Here is a 19,652-nt window from a genome sequence, read left to right as displayed (position 1 = left end):
TAAATTCAGTTATGCTGAATTCCTGAATGAGTATTCTTATTTTATGAATACAAAATGTAAGTTAATTTAAAAATGTTTAGACCTAGTCTACTGAGTCTAGAAATATATTCATACTTGTTGCATTAATAGATCAGTAGAAAACCAAGTAATCTCTGTAGCATTGACAAGATTGTGCAGAAATTCATAGTTAGATTTTTCAGAAACAGTTATATAATGTTCAAACACCAATACTCAACATAACCTTTGTTCACACTGAACTGATCTTCAAGTTTCAAATCTATTTATTTCTCCTTCCCTTCCTCATCAGTAAGCCTTAGACATGCTTGCAGTCAAGGACATGCTTAAGTGCTCTGACGAGCTGGGACCTCAGCCAAATCTGCATTTTTATATTATTTAAAGCAGTCAGAGATAAGGGAAGAAATCACTCGGGTTACCCAATATGACCCTGGCAATTTTCAATACCATTCCATCCTTCCAACAGATGTCTTATTTTACCTGACAATGACTTACTTTGCCTTCATGATGGGAAATGTATGCTGAAAATGTTTCCTGCCCAACATGCCTTTTTTTTCCCCCCATCTATAAGCATTTTATACATGCTGTTGTTTTATACATGATGTTGCAGAATTTGTTGCTAATATAATGATTCTGCAAAAAGAAATCACTTTATAATGTTATTAAGAGATGATTAAACCATATCCAACCAAAAAACCCCAAGCTTTAAAGAATCAAAATAAATACAATTAGGATTCTAAAATTGCTTAAAACCCTAGGTTATTTCCATTTTCAAGAAGTTTTTCAGACAAATGAGTTAAATACACCATTGCTGTCACCAGCAGCCAAGAGAAGAGTTTGTTGTTTCCTTTGTAATATCCATGAATTTCACAGCCCCCTAAGGTGTGGCGGGGATTATTGTTTAATGCTGAGAGATGCTAGGAATTTATATGTAAAAATAGATCTCTAAGCATCTATTTGAAAGTGCCTTTGACGTAGCCTATCAATGACTTGGAAATCAAGACAAAAATGTCTTGCTCTAAGACATACAAAGCACAGATATAACCAGAAGAGGGACAAATTCTACATTCTTGAAAATAACTGAAGAGAAAACAAGCTTTCCTGAGTTCAGCTAGAGCTTTTGGGATAGAAAGGAAGTAGATTAAGTGACTAATATGTTTTAAATAACCAGCACAACTTTTTTTTTTGTTGACAAACCCTGCAGACTCTTAGAATTTTGGTCTTTGCTTGATGTGGTAACAACTGTATTAGAATTTGTACCAAGAATTGCAATTTTCCTTGCCTTCAGACACACAAAGTATTTGAAGAAAATTCATCAAAACTAACTACTAAAGCAAGTTAGTTAAACTGATTTAAATATTATGTGGGTAAGTGTATTTCAGAGTTAAAGCAACCAGGATTCAATTTAGCCTGATTTACTTAGCCTGAAGTGAATGAAAGAAAACAAAATTAAAGCCACTTTAATGTTGAATCTGGCTTTTGGTGCAGGTATCTAATGAAGTTATGCTAACTTAACATTAAATTCAAATCTTGAATTAATTTCCCTCTTTGCTACACTTGAAACAAGATGTTAATATGATGCAGCTTTAATATTTTGTTGCATGCTGAAAAAAGTACAGATGTATGAGGTTAAGTCTTAGGCCTGAAAAGATGTCTGAATAACATCATCAGAAGAGGTACCATATAAAATACATCATCCACCTGCTGAAAAACGTAGTGGTACAAAGATGTAAGCAAAGAAGAACAGAGGTACAGTAAATTGAGTTCTTGTGGAATTTTCATTTTCTTTAATTTCATTCAGTGAATTAGTTCTGCAGCAACAAGGATGATTTTTTAAGGTATTGAAGGACTTGGCCTTCATAAAGTGTTTCAGTGTCTTTTAATATTAGTAGCTTCCTAAGGATTTCATTGAGGGTTTTCACACTTTCAGAGGAGATTGTCATGATATTTTTTATTGTTTCTCAGTACTTTGAGAATTTTAGATTCCACAGTATTCTATTTTGAATTATAATGAAGATCCAAACCATTACTGGATTTGCATGGGTGTGATCTAAAGCAAAATGTGTCCTTCTGTGTTATACATTTACCTTTTCAAAACCTGAAACTACTTTGTTTGCTAGCAAAACAGATAGTTTCATTTTGTGTGAGCACTGTTAATCTCAGGTCTCTGATATATACATCTACAGTGCAGGACTGGTATAAATACATATACTTTTCATAGACTTTAATTACTGAATTACAAAGACTGGGGTTTTTTTGTGTTGGTTTTTGTTGTTGTTGTGGGTTAACATTTCCAGAGGTGAATGTGAGGTCTGCATGGCAGTATAGGTGTCAGCAGCACTGCTTGAAGAATAAAGTAACTTCTTTTAATCAAGTTTATTTTCTGTTGGAAGCCTTTGTCTAAATTAGAAGAGGAAAACAAGGGATAGGAATGCTCACTAAAAGATAAATGTGAAAACCACTATTTCAGTAATTTTCATCACCACAGCATACTGTATATTCTTCCTTCTCCACATATTAATCTTCCACATTCGATTGATTACAAATAAATTGAACTAATCCACTGTACAAGAAAACTTTTCTTAAATTAGCATCTTCCTTCAGTGTCATTTTTCTCCTCACACGAGACCGATCTAGTTAAAAAAAAAAAAAGTGTTAGCAGCTTGGCAAGTTGATACACCTCAAAGCCAATTTCTTTTATAAGACTGTTGAGGAACAGTTTTTAAGTTCCACTGTTTTCCTCTCTTTTAGCATGACATTTTTCCTACTTTTTCCACGTGTTCCTTTCCCATAACTGCCTTCTGTGACTTCCCTGCTTTCAGGGGAAAAGGCTCTGACCTGTTGTGCAGATGACATTGTTTAGACCCTGAACATTTCAGTGAACTCCCGTGCTGAAACATGCTTCTCCAGCTTTCAGTTTATACAGTCTGTACCAGCCTGGGAACTGTGTTTTTCTGTTAATATCAGCTTCTGAATTCAGGCCTCACACGTGACTAAACAGCATCAAGATCCCTACTTTTCTGGTTTCCTAAACTTTCTTAACCGTTAAGATTCATGGTGGACTTCTGCCGAAGCAAAGTGTACACCTTTGTGGCCTTTGTATTTGCCAGTATTTTTGCCAGAGAGAATGTTTGGGGATTGCATACTTCTAGAAACATCTCAAGAAAATGGGGAAACACAAATCTTTATTCAAGCAGAAGTTTAGCTCATGCACTGCAACAGTCATACATGTAACAGTAAGAAAGTTATGATCTAGGAACATATCAGCATTTCTGAAACTTGCAAATAATTCCAATGTGTTTATCCATGCAGCACAGCAAAAATTTTCCAATTATTTTCCTCTAGAATGACACAATCAAACCATTCTGCAATGTTTTAAATACTGTATGTTCAGTTAATATGTTTTTTTGGGAAATAATTAAAGGGAAAACCAGCATTTATTTTGCACTGGATTTCTTCACCTGCTTGATATTAGAAGATGCAATAAAAGGGTTGTTCAAGCCTCCATATCCTTTGTTCAATTTTGCATCTCTCTACCTTCTTTTGCAAGGCAGTAACTGTACATGTCTTATGTCAGTTCCAGGACCCTGTGAACCTGAAGACCTCATTGATGGAATCATCTTTGCAGCCAATTACCTGGGCTCTACACAGCTGCTCTCGGAGCGCAACCCTTCCAAAAACATCAGAATGATGCAGGCCCAAGAGGCAGTGAGCCGTGTTAAGGTAGGGGATTGGCATGGTTTGTAGAATACGCTCTGACCCTTTGACAGTTGATCTCTAAACAGCACAGGATCTGCAGCTTCAAACCTATTCTGAAGTGCACTAACACGCATATAGATCTAGTACCATAAATACCAGTGCTAATTAGGAAAATACTTACAGCATCCCTGAGGAACAAAATATAAATTATTACAGAGCCTATTCAAAATTGTTTGGAAGCTGTATGAAGAATTCATGTATTAAAGACAAACTCCAGATTGCAATTAGGAAATTTTCCAGTGGCAAAGCATAGGATATTTGTTTGGCTCTGGTTTTCCTTTTATGTCATTAATTCCTTTAATTTACTACAAATTGTGAATATTACTCTCAATATATTGAATTATTACTTTTGTAGGACAAGAAGATTCATTACTCTTGTGTGTAGATTTGGTGTTATTTACCTTGAACAATTTCTGTGTAATAATGTAGCACAGACTGCTTCATACAGCTATGTAAAAAAAACGCTTTTTTTCGTTAATTAACCAGGTTGGATATTTTTCTTTTACATTTTTTTTGGTGAATCTGCTGTGAAGAGGTAGATTTAAATGCTAACAGAAGAGTTATGTGCTTAGTCAATAAAGTATGTAATTGCTAAAAATTGCATGTTTTTGAAGGAAACCAGTTTGGAAAAATCATTTACTTAGCAAGAGACTGTCATGACTAATGATTGATTCAGCATTTAGAAACAAATGGAAGGCCAGAAAGGTCCAGTTCTTTAAACTTTCCAAACCTCTGAATTTCTGTTCAGCATATTGTGATGTTTCAAGCAGTAAGTAATTGCTGACAGCAATTAACTTCTTGAAAACTATTTTGTGTATTAATAACAATCCTAATCTGTCAGGGATACTTGACTACTTCAGATAGTCATGGAAGAGAGTTTGAGTTACGATTTCTTTAACAATTACATGTAGACATATGATTAATACGGATAGAAAACCTTGAGTTTAAAATAGCGCACGTACTGCCATTTTAAATTGCTGTATATTTAGCAGGATAAATGTTATGAGCAGCTGTTAAAAGACAATGCTCTTTGGTACCACTTTTTTTGCAATCAGTTAACAACGTGTAATGCCATTAAATCAAATTATGCTTGAGAGCTGCATAAGATATAAAGAAATCTTTCTCTCTTGCACATCCTTTTCTCACTGCCCGCAAGTTTTTAACAGTCTGGATTCATAGTCAAAAGGCTCCCCTGACTTCCCACACTGTCTTTCCTCTTTGTGTGTACATCTGTCTGCATTCTTTTTTAATGCTGCTCCCCAGAGGATGCAAAAGGCGGCTAAAATCAAGAAAAAAGCGGTGTGTAAACTGTTTTTCTTGAATGCTAATGTTAACTTATGTTTTTGTTGTACTTGTTCTCCATGGAGTGTTGTGTCTTTCATTATGGGCCCTCATAAAGTTGTCATTTTGGTTTCTTCTTTGTTAAGTAGTAGAACACCTGGTGGAATAAAATGAACTCATTTTCTTCATTGTTCATTTAATGGAGTGTCTGTCTGCTGCTCTTCTTCTGTTGAATACCTGTGATTTGTTTAGTCCAGATATACAGCCAATGTTATCTGAGAGATCTTTTTTTAATGTAATGGTTATTTTTAGTTTAGTAACCAAGCAGTAAGATGTATTTCCTGTGCCCGTGACTTACTGTATATATTATTGTCAATGTTTACAAACAAATACAATACATTTACCAGGTAGTAGCTGGAACAGTTCATACAGGAGACATCTGACTGGGTTAAAAACTATACTTTAGTTAACTAAATACAGTTGACAAAAGTATCACTAAAATTACTCTTTCTGTTTGTGATGGTCTTGGATGAAAGCAATGTAAGTCATCTCTGCTAAAGTAGGTGCTTGCTTTGTATACTCTGAGTTCCAGCAGGAACCTGTTTGTTCCTCCAGGCTGCTTGTCCACAGGGCACTATTGCAGCCGGTGTTCGGCAGCACCCACGTTTGCAGCCTCAGCATAAAATGGCCCAGAGACCGCTTCTTTGATCAAACACTGCAAGGAAAAATGATGTATTTGCTACCCTACCCTGTAGCTTTAAAGGCTTAGCTATGCCTATAATTCAGTCAGATTAATTTTACTTGAACTAAGGCTCATCCAGCAAAATACTGCTGTTCTGGCTATAGAGAATTTTAGTGTTTGAGCTCTCAGTTCTATGGGCTCCAAAAATTCACTGTTACCCACAAAATCAGAGTATGCTTCACTCTTTCTATGGACTAAATGCATTCTTTGCATGTATTTAGAAACACCTTTGAATAGCCGTCTTTGTAGTGGTTTAACAGTGCGATTGCTTCACATCACATTGTGCTTGAAGCAATCAGTGAATTTGTCATTATAAGGGAAAACTCAAATTCCCCTTGTAACAAAGCATCTGTCTTTTAGACTTCAGAGGGAGATTCCCAGGCCTTGACTGAAGTGGATCTGTTCATCTCCACGCAAAGAATCAAAGTCTTAAATGCAGACACACAGGTAAGTTATGATTAAAACTCCTCCAGAATAATGTTGAGTTAAACTGGGCTTTTATACCATTAGTGGGAAACTTTACTAAATTTCAATTTTTCAACACTTAACCTCCAATTTTCCCATAAATCACATCTGAGCTACCATCCTCCTTGCCCAAGCTAAATCAGTAATTATTCATATTAAAGAAGCATTTGGAGACCACAGCAATGATCAGTCTTATCTTCTAGGAATACATATATATATTCAATCAGAGATGATCTTCATAAGTAGGAAGTTTTAATGAGTTTACCATTAAAGGAATATAATTTATACACAGATTCCAATATTTAGGATAATAATCTCACAAGATTTCTTAGACTTTGATCATACTTACAGAAAGTCTTTAAATTTTCATACTTATGAGAGGCTTTGAAAAGGGAAATCTTAGTGACATTTTTTGCTTTAGTTTTCACTAAAAAACTCCACTGTATGGTAAGACCTCAAGATATATTAAAGAACAAACCATTTAGAAAGTGTTTAGTTAAGACAGATGCAGCCAAACAAGAAAATTCATCTTGTAATATCTGGAAGAATGACTGGAGTGACTTTATGCTGTCCTTTCAGTGATACTCTGCCAGAACTTATGAGGGTAATATTTAGGAGTTGCTTGTTAGCGGTGTGGGTTTTTTTTTTTTTTGGTAGCAGAACACCCCAAGGATTATAAGTGCATTTAACTGTCAGAAAGACATCAAACCAAACAAACCATTGGTAGGCAGTTTGTGAGTAGATGAGCAAGAGTCAGCACAGATTTTTCAAAAGTAAATAATGTCAGATCTTTTTATGACATGGAATATATTTGTCCATAGCACAGAAGCAGCACACATCACCTATTGACTTAAATAAGGCTTTTTATCTCATATAGTATTTTCTAGATGATATGATCTATATACAACAGATACCAGCAGGCTAAAAAATTTGGAGTGTACTTATTTCTGATATATTGCCATACAGATGGCAAGATAAAGAACTAAAGAGCAGAGGGAGACTCATGGGCATGTTTCTTTGCTGTAGTACTGTTCGATATTTTTATAAACAATGGACGATGGAAAGAGAAAATGGTTATTGAACTTGCATCTTAGTGTATAAGATTAGAGTTCAGAAATATCACACCTAACTGAAGAAATAAGCTGAAACTATTGGACATATTTCAATAAAGACAAATGTAGCACTCTACATTTAGGATTTTGTTTCATTTTTAGTTAGCATACAATTTGTTTTTCTAACAATGCAATTCGAGTGTTACTATCTTGTAATGTGAGGGTAATGATAGTATCTCTAGTAAATGGATTATTTTTCTTTTAGCATAAGCAGATGTCATTAACGTGCCACTAGAACTCCCAAGAGATGGAGCCGGATGAGGAGTAGAATATCCCATCTGACACAGGCAGCAGTATCTACAATCTGCCATCCATAAATTGTCCTGATACTGCATTTCATCCATGATAAACAATACCACTATTTGTTATGGCTCAGCCTTTTTTGGACCACATGGTAAAGGTGCATCATCCAGAGAATATATTATCAAAGCTCAGGCCTACTTTTTGCATTAGCAGGAAATAAAATGGTAGTAATTATCAGATAGCTACAGACAATTATCAATAAATGAACATGCAATGTATGGCAGTAAATAAATAAGTTCTCTTTGTTGAGTAAGGACTAGTCTTCGTGGAAGTCACTCTTTCCCTTCTTTAAATAGCTCAGCATTTCAGCTGAACACCAATCCTTTTGAAGGTAAAAAAGTAAAGTCCTTTGAGGCAGACCATAAACACTTTGTCAAGTAACTGTTACCTTCTTCTCCTGATTGCCTTGAGATTTCTAGTGATACAAAATGCAATGCACCATGAGGAATGGTATCTAGTATGAGTTGTTTAACTAGATGAAAATAGCAATATTGGAAATAATTTTAACTACAAGCTCTCTGGCTTTTGCCCTGGGCATTGCTGCCTGCATGCTTTTGCATTTTTGGCTTGGTAATATTTTTCAGTGCTAGTGAAGTTTCCCAACTGGTGCAATTACCACAGGTCTATTTCAGCTGGTGTGGCAGCTGGCAGAGACAATCTGTTCTTTCATAGCTTTATCAATTATATAAAACGTATTTCTGCAGCATGCCATCCATGTTTTAATCCATCTGTAGTGTTGTATAGCTCACATGATGTAGCAGCTGATATAAAATGTAAAATCCTCAGTTGAAAAATGACATGCAGCAGGGTTCAAAATGCTGAGTAGCACCAGTAAGGTACATTGCCATGTTGGAACAGAGCCAGCTCTGGTGATTGTCTTACCCTCAGCAACACTAGGAAATGGCACCCCTGCCACTTTTAGTTGCTTATACATTTAGTTACCAAATACATTCAGCCCAAGATGACCCCTGTTTAGTAAATGTGGTAAGAGCAACCTTGGGTTTGGCCACATGCCTGCTTCATATGAGAGTAATTCTTCCCTGACTGCTGCAGCTTTACAGTCTCGCAGTCAGAGCACGGAAACAGCAGAGATATCACAGCAGCCTCTCCCATCTTCTTGCTCCTTCAGTGAAGCTGGGAGTGAAGCAACTGAGAAGACTGGCAGAGAAAAAGAAAGATGCAGAGGTTGCAATTGTGTACGTGCAGAGCCTCTGGTAGAGGATTGGTTCCATAAAATCTTCTCAGTCGTTAGGCTGTCTCATTCACACTCCCACAGGACTACATCACCTGAAAGCTTGGAAAAATACTTAGGGTTTCCTCCTTCAGGTGTTCTTTGGGTTTCTAGAGGGATAACAAACAGGATTCTAAAAGAGAAAGGAAGGGTGATTCTTAGAAAGGGGAATCTGAACAGGAGAGAAGTTTTCAAAAAGGCCAAGAGAGGCTGAACTTCTAAGGACAAATATAAGGATAACAAGGATGGAATGGATGGGACTAGAAAAGGGATGAGGGAAAGAATAGAGAAGAAGATAAGTAGAGATGGCAATCTCTACTTATTTTCCCATTTTCATGGGAAAATAACAAAGGAGGAGAGACAGTGAAAATGAGATAATGGTAATGGAAAATAGAGCAGAATGGAGTATGGAGTGAGAAAGGAAAAAGTCAAGTCAGGAGAAAGTAAAAAGTAAAGACATGTTTACAGTCACTAGATATTATTTGCCTTATTGCTAATTGTAATTGCATCAGACCTGAAAAAGCTGGGAGGGAGTGGGGGAATGACTGCTTTCACCCCTACAAAAGGAAAATACAAAACAACCTTCGAGTAACTTCTGTGTGGTGATAAGGACAGAAGGACTTTCTTGGCAGGTGAGATTAAATGCATTCGTTTTCCCTGGCCGTTCACTCTTGTGTACACTGCCTGTATGATTACACCCTTACAGAATACTTAGTGCACACTGCTGAAAAGCAATTATCTCTGCAGAGCTCCCAAGATCCTGCTGAGAGATGTCCATTATAAAACATTTTTCCATACTGAGATAAGTGCTATAAATCCTGCTGAGCCCCTGCAACCCTTAGAGACACCCCCCAAAACATCTCTTAACCATTATCACTTTTCATAGTTTAGGGACGAGCACAGAACATCTTACTTCAAGCCTGAGAAGAACCATTGCAATAATTTTATGGGTAGTGATTCTCTTCAGTAACACAGGTGGTTCTAAGAAACAGTAGTTATTGATATTTTTCTCTCTCTGTCAAGTGAAATTGTACTGAAATTCTTAAAACAATTACTCTTGTCGACTTGAGGAACAATCTTTCTCTATTAGGCCTTTGAGGTTTGTTCAACTAATGGCAAACTAATACATAGCTGTTTATTTAAAGGATGCTGCTGCTTATATAAATGATGCAAATAGTGTATTAGCTCATACCACATTGCAGTGTTTTTTGGAAGATCAGATGTCAGGGGATACCCTGCCACTACAGACACAGCAAGGAGGGTATCTCAGTCTTCTCATATGGGTCAGTTGGATGAAAACTGACCTCATGCTGCTCAGGGAGATACTCCAATACAAATCAAGAGCCACTAGCAGATAATTAAAAAAAGAAACCAAACCAAACAACAACAACAACAACAAAAACACAACAAAAAAACCCCAAAATGTCATCTTAGAAAAAAACCACAACAAACAACAAACCAAACCCAAACCAACAACAAAAAACCAACCAAAACAAAACACTAACCAGTAGTCAATTTTTCTTTCTTCACATTAGAAATATCCACATATGTATTCACACGGATGCCAAAACCAGCAGAGACAACCTCAGTCTTGGCCAAGAACCAAAGATATTTTAGAGACCAGAAAGCAATTTACTGACTTAAAACTAACAGAGATCACAAAGTAAACAAATTGATTCAATAATAAGTATTCCATTAATTCCAACTGAGGCAGAATTTGGTGGATGTGCAGGCAGGTGCAGGGGGAAGGGGACATCCTCAGCGAGTTGGATCAATAAAACTATTGTGCTTCTGGTTGTTTCCAGTTTAAGCAATAAATAAAAGTCTGTAAAGCCCTCCAAACTGACCAATGACCCCAGCAAGAAGGAATTTTTCAGATGGGCCCTTTCTGTTTCTTAAAGAAGGGAACAGTTCATCTCTACAATGGCAAAATACATAGAGAAATGATAGAAAACAATGCTAACAAAGCATGGTTTGGAAGCCCTTTCTTGGTCTTTGTTTCAATAAAAAGATTTATCTTCATTAATGTAAGTACTTAGCATAAGGTTTTAAAGTAAGCAGCATCTATAAAGCTCAGGTTTGAAATGTCCCATAAAAACAGATTTTTGACTCCTTTTTGCCTTAAAACAAAGATAGAATCATAGAACCATTTTGGTTGAAAGAGACCCTCCAGATCATCAAGTCCAGTCCTAACCTAACTCTGGCACCAAACCATGTCCCTAAGAACCTTGTTCAACCCATGGCAAGAGACTGGGTTCAGTACAGCACACCAGCTACATTTGAGGCTGAATGAATTGTCCTGGCAGCCTGCTATTGAAATGACCTCTCCCCAGCCTCCTGCAGTCTCCTGTCACCCAGAAGCACACACATGGTGTGAATGCTGGAACAGGACACAGACGCTTCACTCACCTGACAGCAGAGTCTGGCAAGTATGAAACCGAGCAGGAGCAAAGGTGGCTCCAGGTAGAGAGGATGAACACCTCAAGTCCGGTGGTGACATGTGGGCAGTGGGGGGTGAGGAGGGACAGCACAGTCATGTGGTGAAGAACAACATACAGTCCTTGAACGTCCTTGGGAATAAAACCTAAATAATTGCTGACTTAAAATATCATTATATGGCTTTTATGTGTCCTAATAGCTAGGAGGCTTTTTCTAATATTTTGTCTAAATTGTCAAAATATCTACCAGATAAGCACTACTAACATAAGTTATATTACCGTTATTTTTTCCCTATAAAATTATCTTCCTCTGTAATTATACACGAACTCCAGTAATAGTGATTTTTTGAAGGCACCTAAAGGAACTACAGTCAATCAGATTACTTGATTGCATTCCTAAAACTTTCATTTTAAACCTAAAAGGTTCTTACCATTATGGAACATCTTCCATAGCATTTTTATTGATGTAAAACAAAAACAACCAAACTCCCCAAACCACAAACCAACCAACCACAAACCAAAGGAGAAATCAGGTTGTTTATACCATATCTTGATTAAACCTGTATGAAGGTACAAATAATTGTCTAAACCATTAGCATAAACAAGTATATAATTCTGTTTGTCTTTGCAGTCCCAAATATATGAAAATCCTTTTAAATTATCATGGTAGCAAAGTCACATACATCGTTTTCTTAAAATAATATTACTTTACATACAGAAACCTTTTAAAGACAATGAGACTGCTAGCTGTTGAGCCACATTGATTTATTCATACTTAACGCTGAGTTAAGAAAAATAAAACCTACTACAAGTTCATACTTTGTGGTGCACAGAAACTGTTACATCTTTGAAGGTTCTTCCTTCTGGGAGCTCATCACTCATATATAAGAAACAATTTATAGAAACTGGAGATGGAAATAAAAGATAAAATAGTAATATCTGAAATAAAACAAGTTTAGTGACAACATATCCTTCTCTGACTACAAATATGCAGTCTGTTTTCATTTGTCCAAGGCAACTCAATACTTAATCAAAGCCACTGAATAATGATATATTACTGTGAGAAAAAAAATTGGAAGTAGTAGGTTGGGATTTCCCTGCTAACAGCAGAAAGTAAAATAAGAATTTAAAAGGCTAAAGTAATTAAAAATATGCAGAGCTCAGGGATTTGAGACAGAGGCAGGAAGTTTCAAGGCTTTTTATATTTAGTACTCTTCACGGTGTTCTTATGTAAGAAATGTTCATTAGGATGAAGCTTGGACAGGTTTCCACTTAAAATCATTCTCACAGGCAATGGCTCTTCTGAGTTGAGTTCTCCCAGTACAACCAATTTGGCAGCCTAATGACATTGACTGGAACAGGATTTTGCCTGTGAGCTCCGAGACCAGACCCATTCCCTCCAAACTGATCTGAGGTATGTAGGTCACCAGAAAAAAGTATTAAAAAATTCTGCCTACAGAGAAGGTGAAATACTGTCTTCATAGATCTTTACAAAGAAAGTATCACTTTGCTGTATATTATATGAGAAAATGTTACCTTAGATATTATTGTAGGACATGATTTTTTTAAAAAATTGGGAAATTATAACATTTTCTCATATACATATGACTTTGCTAAAAGTTGTTCTGTCATTGTGAAATGCACCTGTTTCATTCAGCAAAGCCAATACAAAAGGGAAACATAATTTTCCAACAGCATGAAAATGTTTGTAAGTCAGTAGTACCGATCTTCATTATTGCTTTACAGTAGCAACCACATTGTATTGGCTCAGGTGACACTCCCATTGAAACCAATTTCTTGATCAGCCACTGTGGTTGGAGAGCGGGCCCATGGACTGCACAGGGAACGTCAGAACTGGGCCGTCTCAAAGTCCGTCTGTAGCTTTGTTGTTCTCAAGCAAGAGGCCATCAAGGAGAGGGAAGATGCAGTATTTGTAGAATAGCAGGCATGACAAATAACTTTATTTCTCTTTGCAGGAAACCATGATGGATCACGCGCTGCGCACAATCTCATATATTGCCGATATTGGTAACATCGTGGTTTTAATGGCGCGACGCCGCATGCCAAGATCAGCTTCTCAAGACTGTATTGAAACAACACCTGGTGCCCAGGAAGGAAAGAAGCAGTACAAAATGATATGCCATGTCTTTGAATCAGAGGATGTAAGTAAATGGAATTAAATTTACTTAAACAACAAGTCATTTAGAGAATTTCTGAAATTTAATCTAATTTCTTGCATGAATTTTTGTTGTCAATAGCTTTTTATGATTGAAGCTATACGTAATCTGTGGAAACATTAACAGTTTTTTGTCCATATTAATCTCTCTTTTCTGTCTCCAAAAATTCATGTCACCAAGTCATGTATTCTCAGTCCCAAATATCCACTCCCTGTCTCATGTGTTACAGAATCATTTGTGTTCTTTCAACAGTGCTTCCCCAAATCGTTTAGTACCTAATTATTGGGAGTTGTCTGGAAGTCAATGGCCATTTATGGCCAAAATTAATTTCTGGGATATCAACGTGATCATTCATCCTGGATTGGATCCTTTAGTCCAGTGGTTTGGCACACAACGACACTGCTTTACTGCTGTTGTACAGCCAGGTGTGGTTTGGTAGCAAAATACGTATTTGTGTCTGAAGTGGCAGACCAGGGGACTTCAACCTAAAACACTTATGGGAAAGATACCAAACTAGTAAAACAGAAAAAGCAAAATTTGTTGTCTGTTTCTAACTTGGCAATTGAGATACAGGTATTTGTTATAGGCAGTAAATGTTTCCGACCATCATTATATAGAAAGAGCTTGAAATATGTATATATTTCTGTCAAACCAATTAAAAAATAATTTAGTTCTTTGGTTCAGACAGTCATAACTCACAGGTTGCATATTTTTTTGAGCTAAGCAGTCATTTTCATTATTTTAAAGCAATTAAGGCTGTGAAGCAGAAATGGCATTGTCTAAAGGTTAGAGTGCCAGGTTGGGATTGTTCTCACACTTTGCTTTGCTGGGGTGACCTTTCAAGCAACTTAATTACATTACCTCTGAGTGGTACATAATCTGAACGCTTTCATAAACAGATGTATATAGAAATATAGATGAACTTAAGATGTGAGAACTGGCTGCTACTAGCAGTAATAGATTAGAATATGACATCTAGACATGTTGGTTTTGAGAATGTAGAATGGAGGCGACAGCGAAAGACTAACTACTGAGAAAACAGTAGCACTGGAGATTGAAAAAAAGAAGTCTATAAGGACTGGCGATAAACTTCAATACAGGAATCGTAATGTTTTATAGGTTTGATGTAGTAATATTTTTAGGGAGTTACGTTGTAAGATGCAATTAACTCCTCAGATCGTTGGGAGTTACACATATCCCGATGACAGAATGCAGTATCTGAAAACCATAAATTTACAAAATTCAGCATGGCATTTCCCTGGGAGCTACATTAACTCACAACAGGAAATTTACAAAAAAATTAGGTGTAGAAGAATTTGACTACAAATTCCTTTTATCCACCTCTATTTCTCTGTGTTCCAGTGTCATCTAGTGGAACAAGAAAGTAAATTTCATGGCAGTTCAATAATTCTTTAATTAGTTGACTTTTGCAGTATGCTGAATGCGTGCAGTTGCTTAGTATTATCATAACCTTCGGTTTCTGTAGATTTCTTTCTAATGTATATATATTTCTGACACATCCAAGTACCAGTTACTGTAATGTTTCATTAATTGTACTGACTATACAGTCCACTGTAATGGGAAGTCATATTTTACTGCATACTGTAGTAAAATGCATGCATAGATAAGTGCTTCAAAATTTAATAAAGACACGGGATTTTGAAGAGTGGTTCTTAACCAGCTATAATCATGGCTCTGGCTGCATTCTTGCAAGTGTCCCCAACGTTGCCTGTCAGGGTGTTCACTGGAACAGCCATGGTAAATGTGCAGTGGGTAAGCAGGGCTGTTACTGGTTTGCTGGGAATATGACAAGTATCATGGCAGTAACAGGAGAGCAGATGGTTTTCGTAAAGCAGTGTTTTCAGTCTTAGAAAACCAAGGTGGAGAAGCAGCAGGTGACACGACAACCAAAGTCATCAGTGCATACATGTTTGTGAAGACATGTGCAAGCAGAGCATCCATTCTCTCATCACTCCTGCAAATGTAGTGTGATGAGAGCAGGGTTTGTGACAGTCTTTTCTGTGAGCTCGCTTCCATATTGGTACACAGCCAGTACTCTCCAGTGTTTATTGGAACAAGTACATAAACAGCATATGGCTGCTTGCTACTGCAACGAACTGATGAAAGGAGAATCAGCAGCGTTTTTAAATGGAGTTTGCAATTTGATTTTGGATGTAATGGATCCTTTCTGTACAAATGACCTTGAAGTTACTTTATACCTCTAGTAATGCAGCAACTTCACAGGATCCTTTATTTTGACTTGTCTTAAAGTGCAATTTCTCTCTTGTTTCTTATGGCTTCAGTGGTAAACTGTTTATCAGTCCTTTCTCTGAGCTGTGTTTTAATCTCCTTTCTAGGCACAGCTGATAGCTCAATCAATTGGTCAAGCTTTCAGTGTGGCTTACCAAGAGTTTTTAAGAGCCAATGGCATTAACCCAGAGGATCTCAGTCAAAAAGAATACAGTGACATCATCAATACCCAAGAGATGTACAATGATGATCTCATACACTTTTCCAATTCAGAAAACTGCAAAGAGGTAAGCTAGTTTTGGAATTTCATTTCAGATTGATCCATTTTTTCAGCAGAATGCAGTTCTTATGGAAATATCTTTTGGCGTTGTAAGGATGACTTCACATCTTAAGATGTGTGGCTTCATCAATACTGTGCTACTAGAATCAACTTTGTAGGTTTTTAGAATGTTTTCATTTTCATGTTCTTTCTGCTTCTATTGATCAAAACAGTAATAAAGTACATTTACATCTGACATAGATGACCTCTGTGCTATTCACAGTACACAGTATAAAGTAGTTTTATGTTTTACCAATGTATTGTTACAGAAAGAGAAATGACAATCCATTTTAATGCAGGTTCTAAGTGATTTCTTACTTTGTAGATACAAGGACCATGAGTCCAGGATGCTGTGGCACTGAGCAGACCAGTTTCTCTTCCCCTATTAGAACATGTACAAAACTGTCACAAGAAATGGAGTTTCAAAACAATAATGCATGAAAAGGCGAGAATTTCCGTTAAGTGCCCCAAATTACACAGCTATTTACATTTTTTAAATAGCCATGTATTTCACATTTTGCATTTCATGCAAAAGTCACTGTAATATTGTGCATTCCAAACCAGAATGTGGTGAGTGCAGTTGCACCCAGGTTCTGCTTCATCTTATATTGCTGCACCGTGACAGGTATGTGGCCCATGTTGCAAAGGTCAGAGTTTCCATGCTATGTCCTAAAGTAATCTTACTTTGAGAGGAACTGCAAATTGCTTAATCCTTCAGTCAGAGTTTTCTTACACTCCTTCGAACATTACAGGTTCTTTTGTACAGCATGTGTCTCTCTTGGGAAGAGAGTATTTTTCACCTATACCTGCAGATAGAAAGTTTTTCATGTGATGGTAGTTTTCTGCAGTCACTAGATATCAACAAAGTGGCTTCATGTACATATGACTATGACAAAATACTTGTAGCAAACAAGGGAAAATTCAGTTGAACAAATCTTGGTTTAACTTGGATTCAGAACAGAAAAACACAAATATGTCACATTTCAAAGTGATTTAAAAGGTCATCATTTTTGTGGCACCTTTGCTACTAATTGGTTTGTGAAGGTTTGAATGATGACAGAATTGTAGCATACTGGTTGGTTCAAAGCCTTGAAAGGTAGCTTCAACACAAGTCAGCTGGCCTTTGTGATTCCCATAAGCACAGATGTCCCTGACCTTCCACATTTGAAAGAAAATAGTTCCTAGTCTTTTGTTAGAGTATGTTCTCTACTTAATTCTTACCTCTCTTCTGTAAAAGTTAGATACGCTGTGATTACTGAACAGTTAACATCAGCATATTTGAGGAGAAGTTGTCATTTACATTATATCAGTACCTCAGGGACCTTAGATCAACATGCTCGGCACAAACGTTAATAATAGCAACAAAAACCACCACCACCACAACCAATAAAGAGATCCTGCCTGAAAATAAGGAGAGACAAAACCTGAGATCAAGAGACAACCTGATGAGCAGTGATGGCAGAAGTGGAGCTGGACATTGTCCATGTCCATTGTCCATGTTCCAGGCATTGCCTTAGCCACAAAATGTTAGAGTCTCCTCTAGCTGCCAGGTTCCAAGACTGATAACATTTCTTTGGCATTCACTCCTTTGGTATTCAGTTCCACCACTTTCTACAGAGCGTTAACCAATGTCTTAGTTTTTTGTTTATTGTAAGGACCTATATGACCTTCAACAAACAAGTGGAGGATACCCCTGAACAGGTATGCTCTACACAGTTTTGAAGTGATGCTACTACCGAATGGCAGAAAATACAATTCTTTTTGTAATTTGTAGGTGTTATTCAAGAACAACTGAGATCCCAGTGCTCAAATTTAGGTGAATCAAAGCAAAAAACTTTTTTTTTTTTCTTCTTAATTGCAGCTCCAGCTAGAAAAACAGAAGGGAGAAATTCTTGGGGTAGTGATTGTGGAATCTGGATGGGGATCCATTCTACCCACCGTTATCCTGGCTAACATGATGAATGGAGGCCCTGCAGCCCGTTCAGGAAAACTAAGCATTGGTGACCAAATTATGTCCATTAATGGGACCAGTTTAGTTGGTCTTCCTCTTGCAACATGCCAAGGGATCATAAAGGTACCCCAAACTTACAACTGCATGCTGTATATTGTAAACCAATAGGGATTAATATTCTGACAAGCGACCCTGTAGATTTCCAGCATATGATTTTTCATACCTCTGTACAAAAAAATCAAAACCAGTAATCTGTTACCAAAAAGAATTAGAAACAGAGATTCAGGGGTGATAATGTACAGACATTTAGGGGTGGAGAATTTGACTTCAGGTTTAGTACTGGGCTATAACAAATGAGGCCAGGTCTGAAAAACTTGCCTAAATTAAGTTAGTCAGCTATCTTCAAAGTTTCAGGCTTCCCCACAGCCTCTAAGTTGAAATCTGAGGATTAAGACCTACTATGCTTCTTTGGGCTCCCTGTAGTTGAAACGGATGGAGGCTGGTAGACTGCAGGACAGATCAAGTGAGTATATAAAGATTCCCCAGGCATGATGGCATCTCAGAATGCATTATCTTTAATAATTCTAATGTCTGTGCAGATTTACCAAGCGCAGCAGGTAATTAGCCAGACACTGGTAAAAGGCAAGCAGTAGTCAGTTTTGGTCTTACTTGAAAACTTTCTTGAGGTTTCTACAGTAGTTAAATGCAAAGTTTTGATATGTTTTGTTGGGCCAAATAGCTTGGGAAATAAATGAAACAGAGAAGCATATCTCTAGGTAGGTTAACAATGGATTTCTATTAACTCTAGCTGTTCTTTCTCAGATCAGGTGCTTTACACTCTTGCAATTAAGAAACTACTAATGAAAGAGCTAATGAAGATCCATTTCAGAAATAGTAACTTTTGGACTATCTTACAGGGTCTCAAGAATCAGACACAAGTCAAACTGAACATTGTCAGCTGTCCTCCTGTTACTACTGTCCTCATAAAACGGCCAGACTTAAAATACCAGCTGGGCTTCAGTGTGCAGAATGGAATTGTAAGTTTCTGTGGTCAGTGATTGTTTGGGGTCCAAAGTACTTGAAAAAATCATTGCACATGACCTCACTTTTTGTACTGTGATGCCTTAATTAATCAAAACCTTATGATCACATCTGTGAGTAATTTAGTGCAAAGGCACAACACAAAAAGAACAAGTACTACCATTCTTGAAGGATTTTCCTACATAACGCAGCTACAAGATTTGCAGCCCAGATTCTCTGGTGCAATATCTGGATGAGCTAATTCACATGTAACTCTGTCATTAGTGTGCCAGAGTTGCAAAGAAAACAATTATGCTAAAACAGGTTTCTAAAATTATAACATTCTAATCTTAACTCTGATCCTGTTGCTCTTTCTCAAATTTCAGCACACACTCACTAAGACTTAATTTTTCTTCCACTGTGCATAATTTATTTAGATCACATGGTAGTGGGCAAGGGAACATAATTGTGACCTCCTCTGGTCACTAATCACCTTGTCACTACAAGTAATTGTAAATGTTGTAGCCCAGGTATCCCTTCTCTGCCTTTTGCAATTCCCCTGTAGTAACAGCAGCAACCAGGAGAATGA

The 19,652-nt window shown here is 37.0% G+C and overlaps 2 protein-coding genes across 4 annotated transcripts in view; one reads left to right on the top strand and one right to left on the bottom strand.

Annotated features, from left to right (window-relative positions):
* APBA2 (amyloid beta precursor protein binding family A member 2) overlaps positions 1 to 19,652 on the top strand; it is a 97,407-nt gene that overhangs the window by 70,400 nt on the left and 7,355 nt on the right. For 2 of the 3 annotated variants that reach the window (XM_082060831.1, XM_082060830.1), the window contains exons 6-11: positions 3,593 to 3,738; positions 6,158 to 6,244; positions 13,323 to 13,508; positions 15,881 to 16,060; positions 17,954 to 18,166; positions 18,961 to 19,080. In XM_082060831.1, coding sequence (XP_081916957.1) covers positions 3,593 to 3,738; positions 6,158 to 6,244; positions 13,323 to 13,508; positions 15,881 to 16,060; positions 17,954 to 18,166; positions 18,961 to 19,080 — 932 coding nt within the window. The remainder of the gene's footprint in view (positions 1 to 3,592; positions 3,739 to 6,157; positions 6,245 to 13,322; positions 13,509 to 15,880; positions 16,061 to 17,953; positions 18,167 to 18,960; positions 19,081 to 19,652) is intronic. The other variant, XM_082060832.1, reaches the window with a different exon arrangement.
* The window catches only part of ENTREP2 (endosomal transmembrane epsin interactor 2), a 124,897-nt gene continuing 118,590 nt past the window's right edge, over positions 13,346 to 19,652 (bottom strand). Inside the window, exon 13 of the mRNA XM_082060834.1 lies at positions 13,346 to 13,446. The gene's annotated coding sequence lies outside the window, so the exon portion shown is untranslated. The remainder of the gene's footprint in view (positions 13,447 to 19,652) is intronic.

This window comes from Streptopelia decaocto, assembly GCF_964273445.1.
Source record: "Streptopelia decaocto genome assembly, chromosome: 9".
Lineage (NCBI taxonomy): Eukaryota > Metazoa > Chordata > Aves > Columbiformes > Columbidae > Streptopelia > Streptopelia decaocto.
Note: the sequence above shows the minus strand (reverse complement) of the source record. Positions and strands in the feature narration are given on the sequence as shown.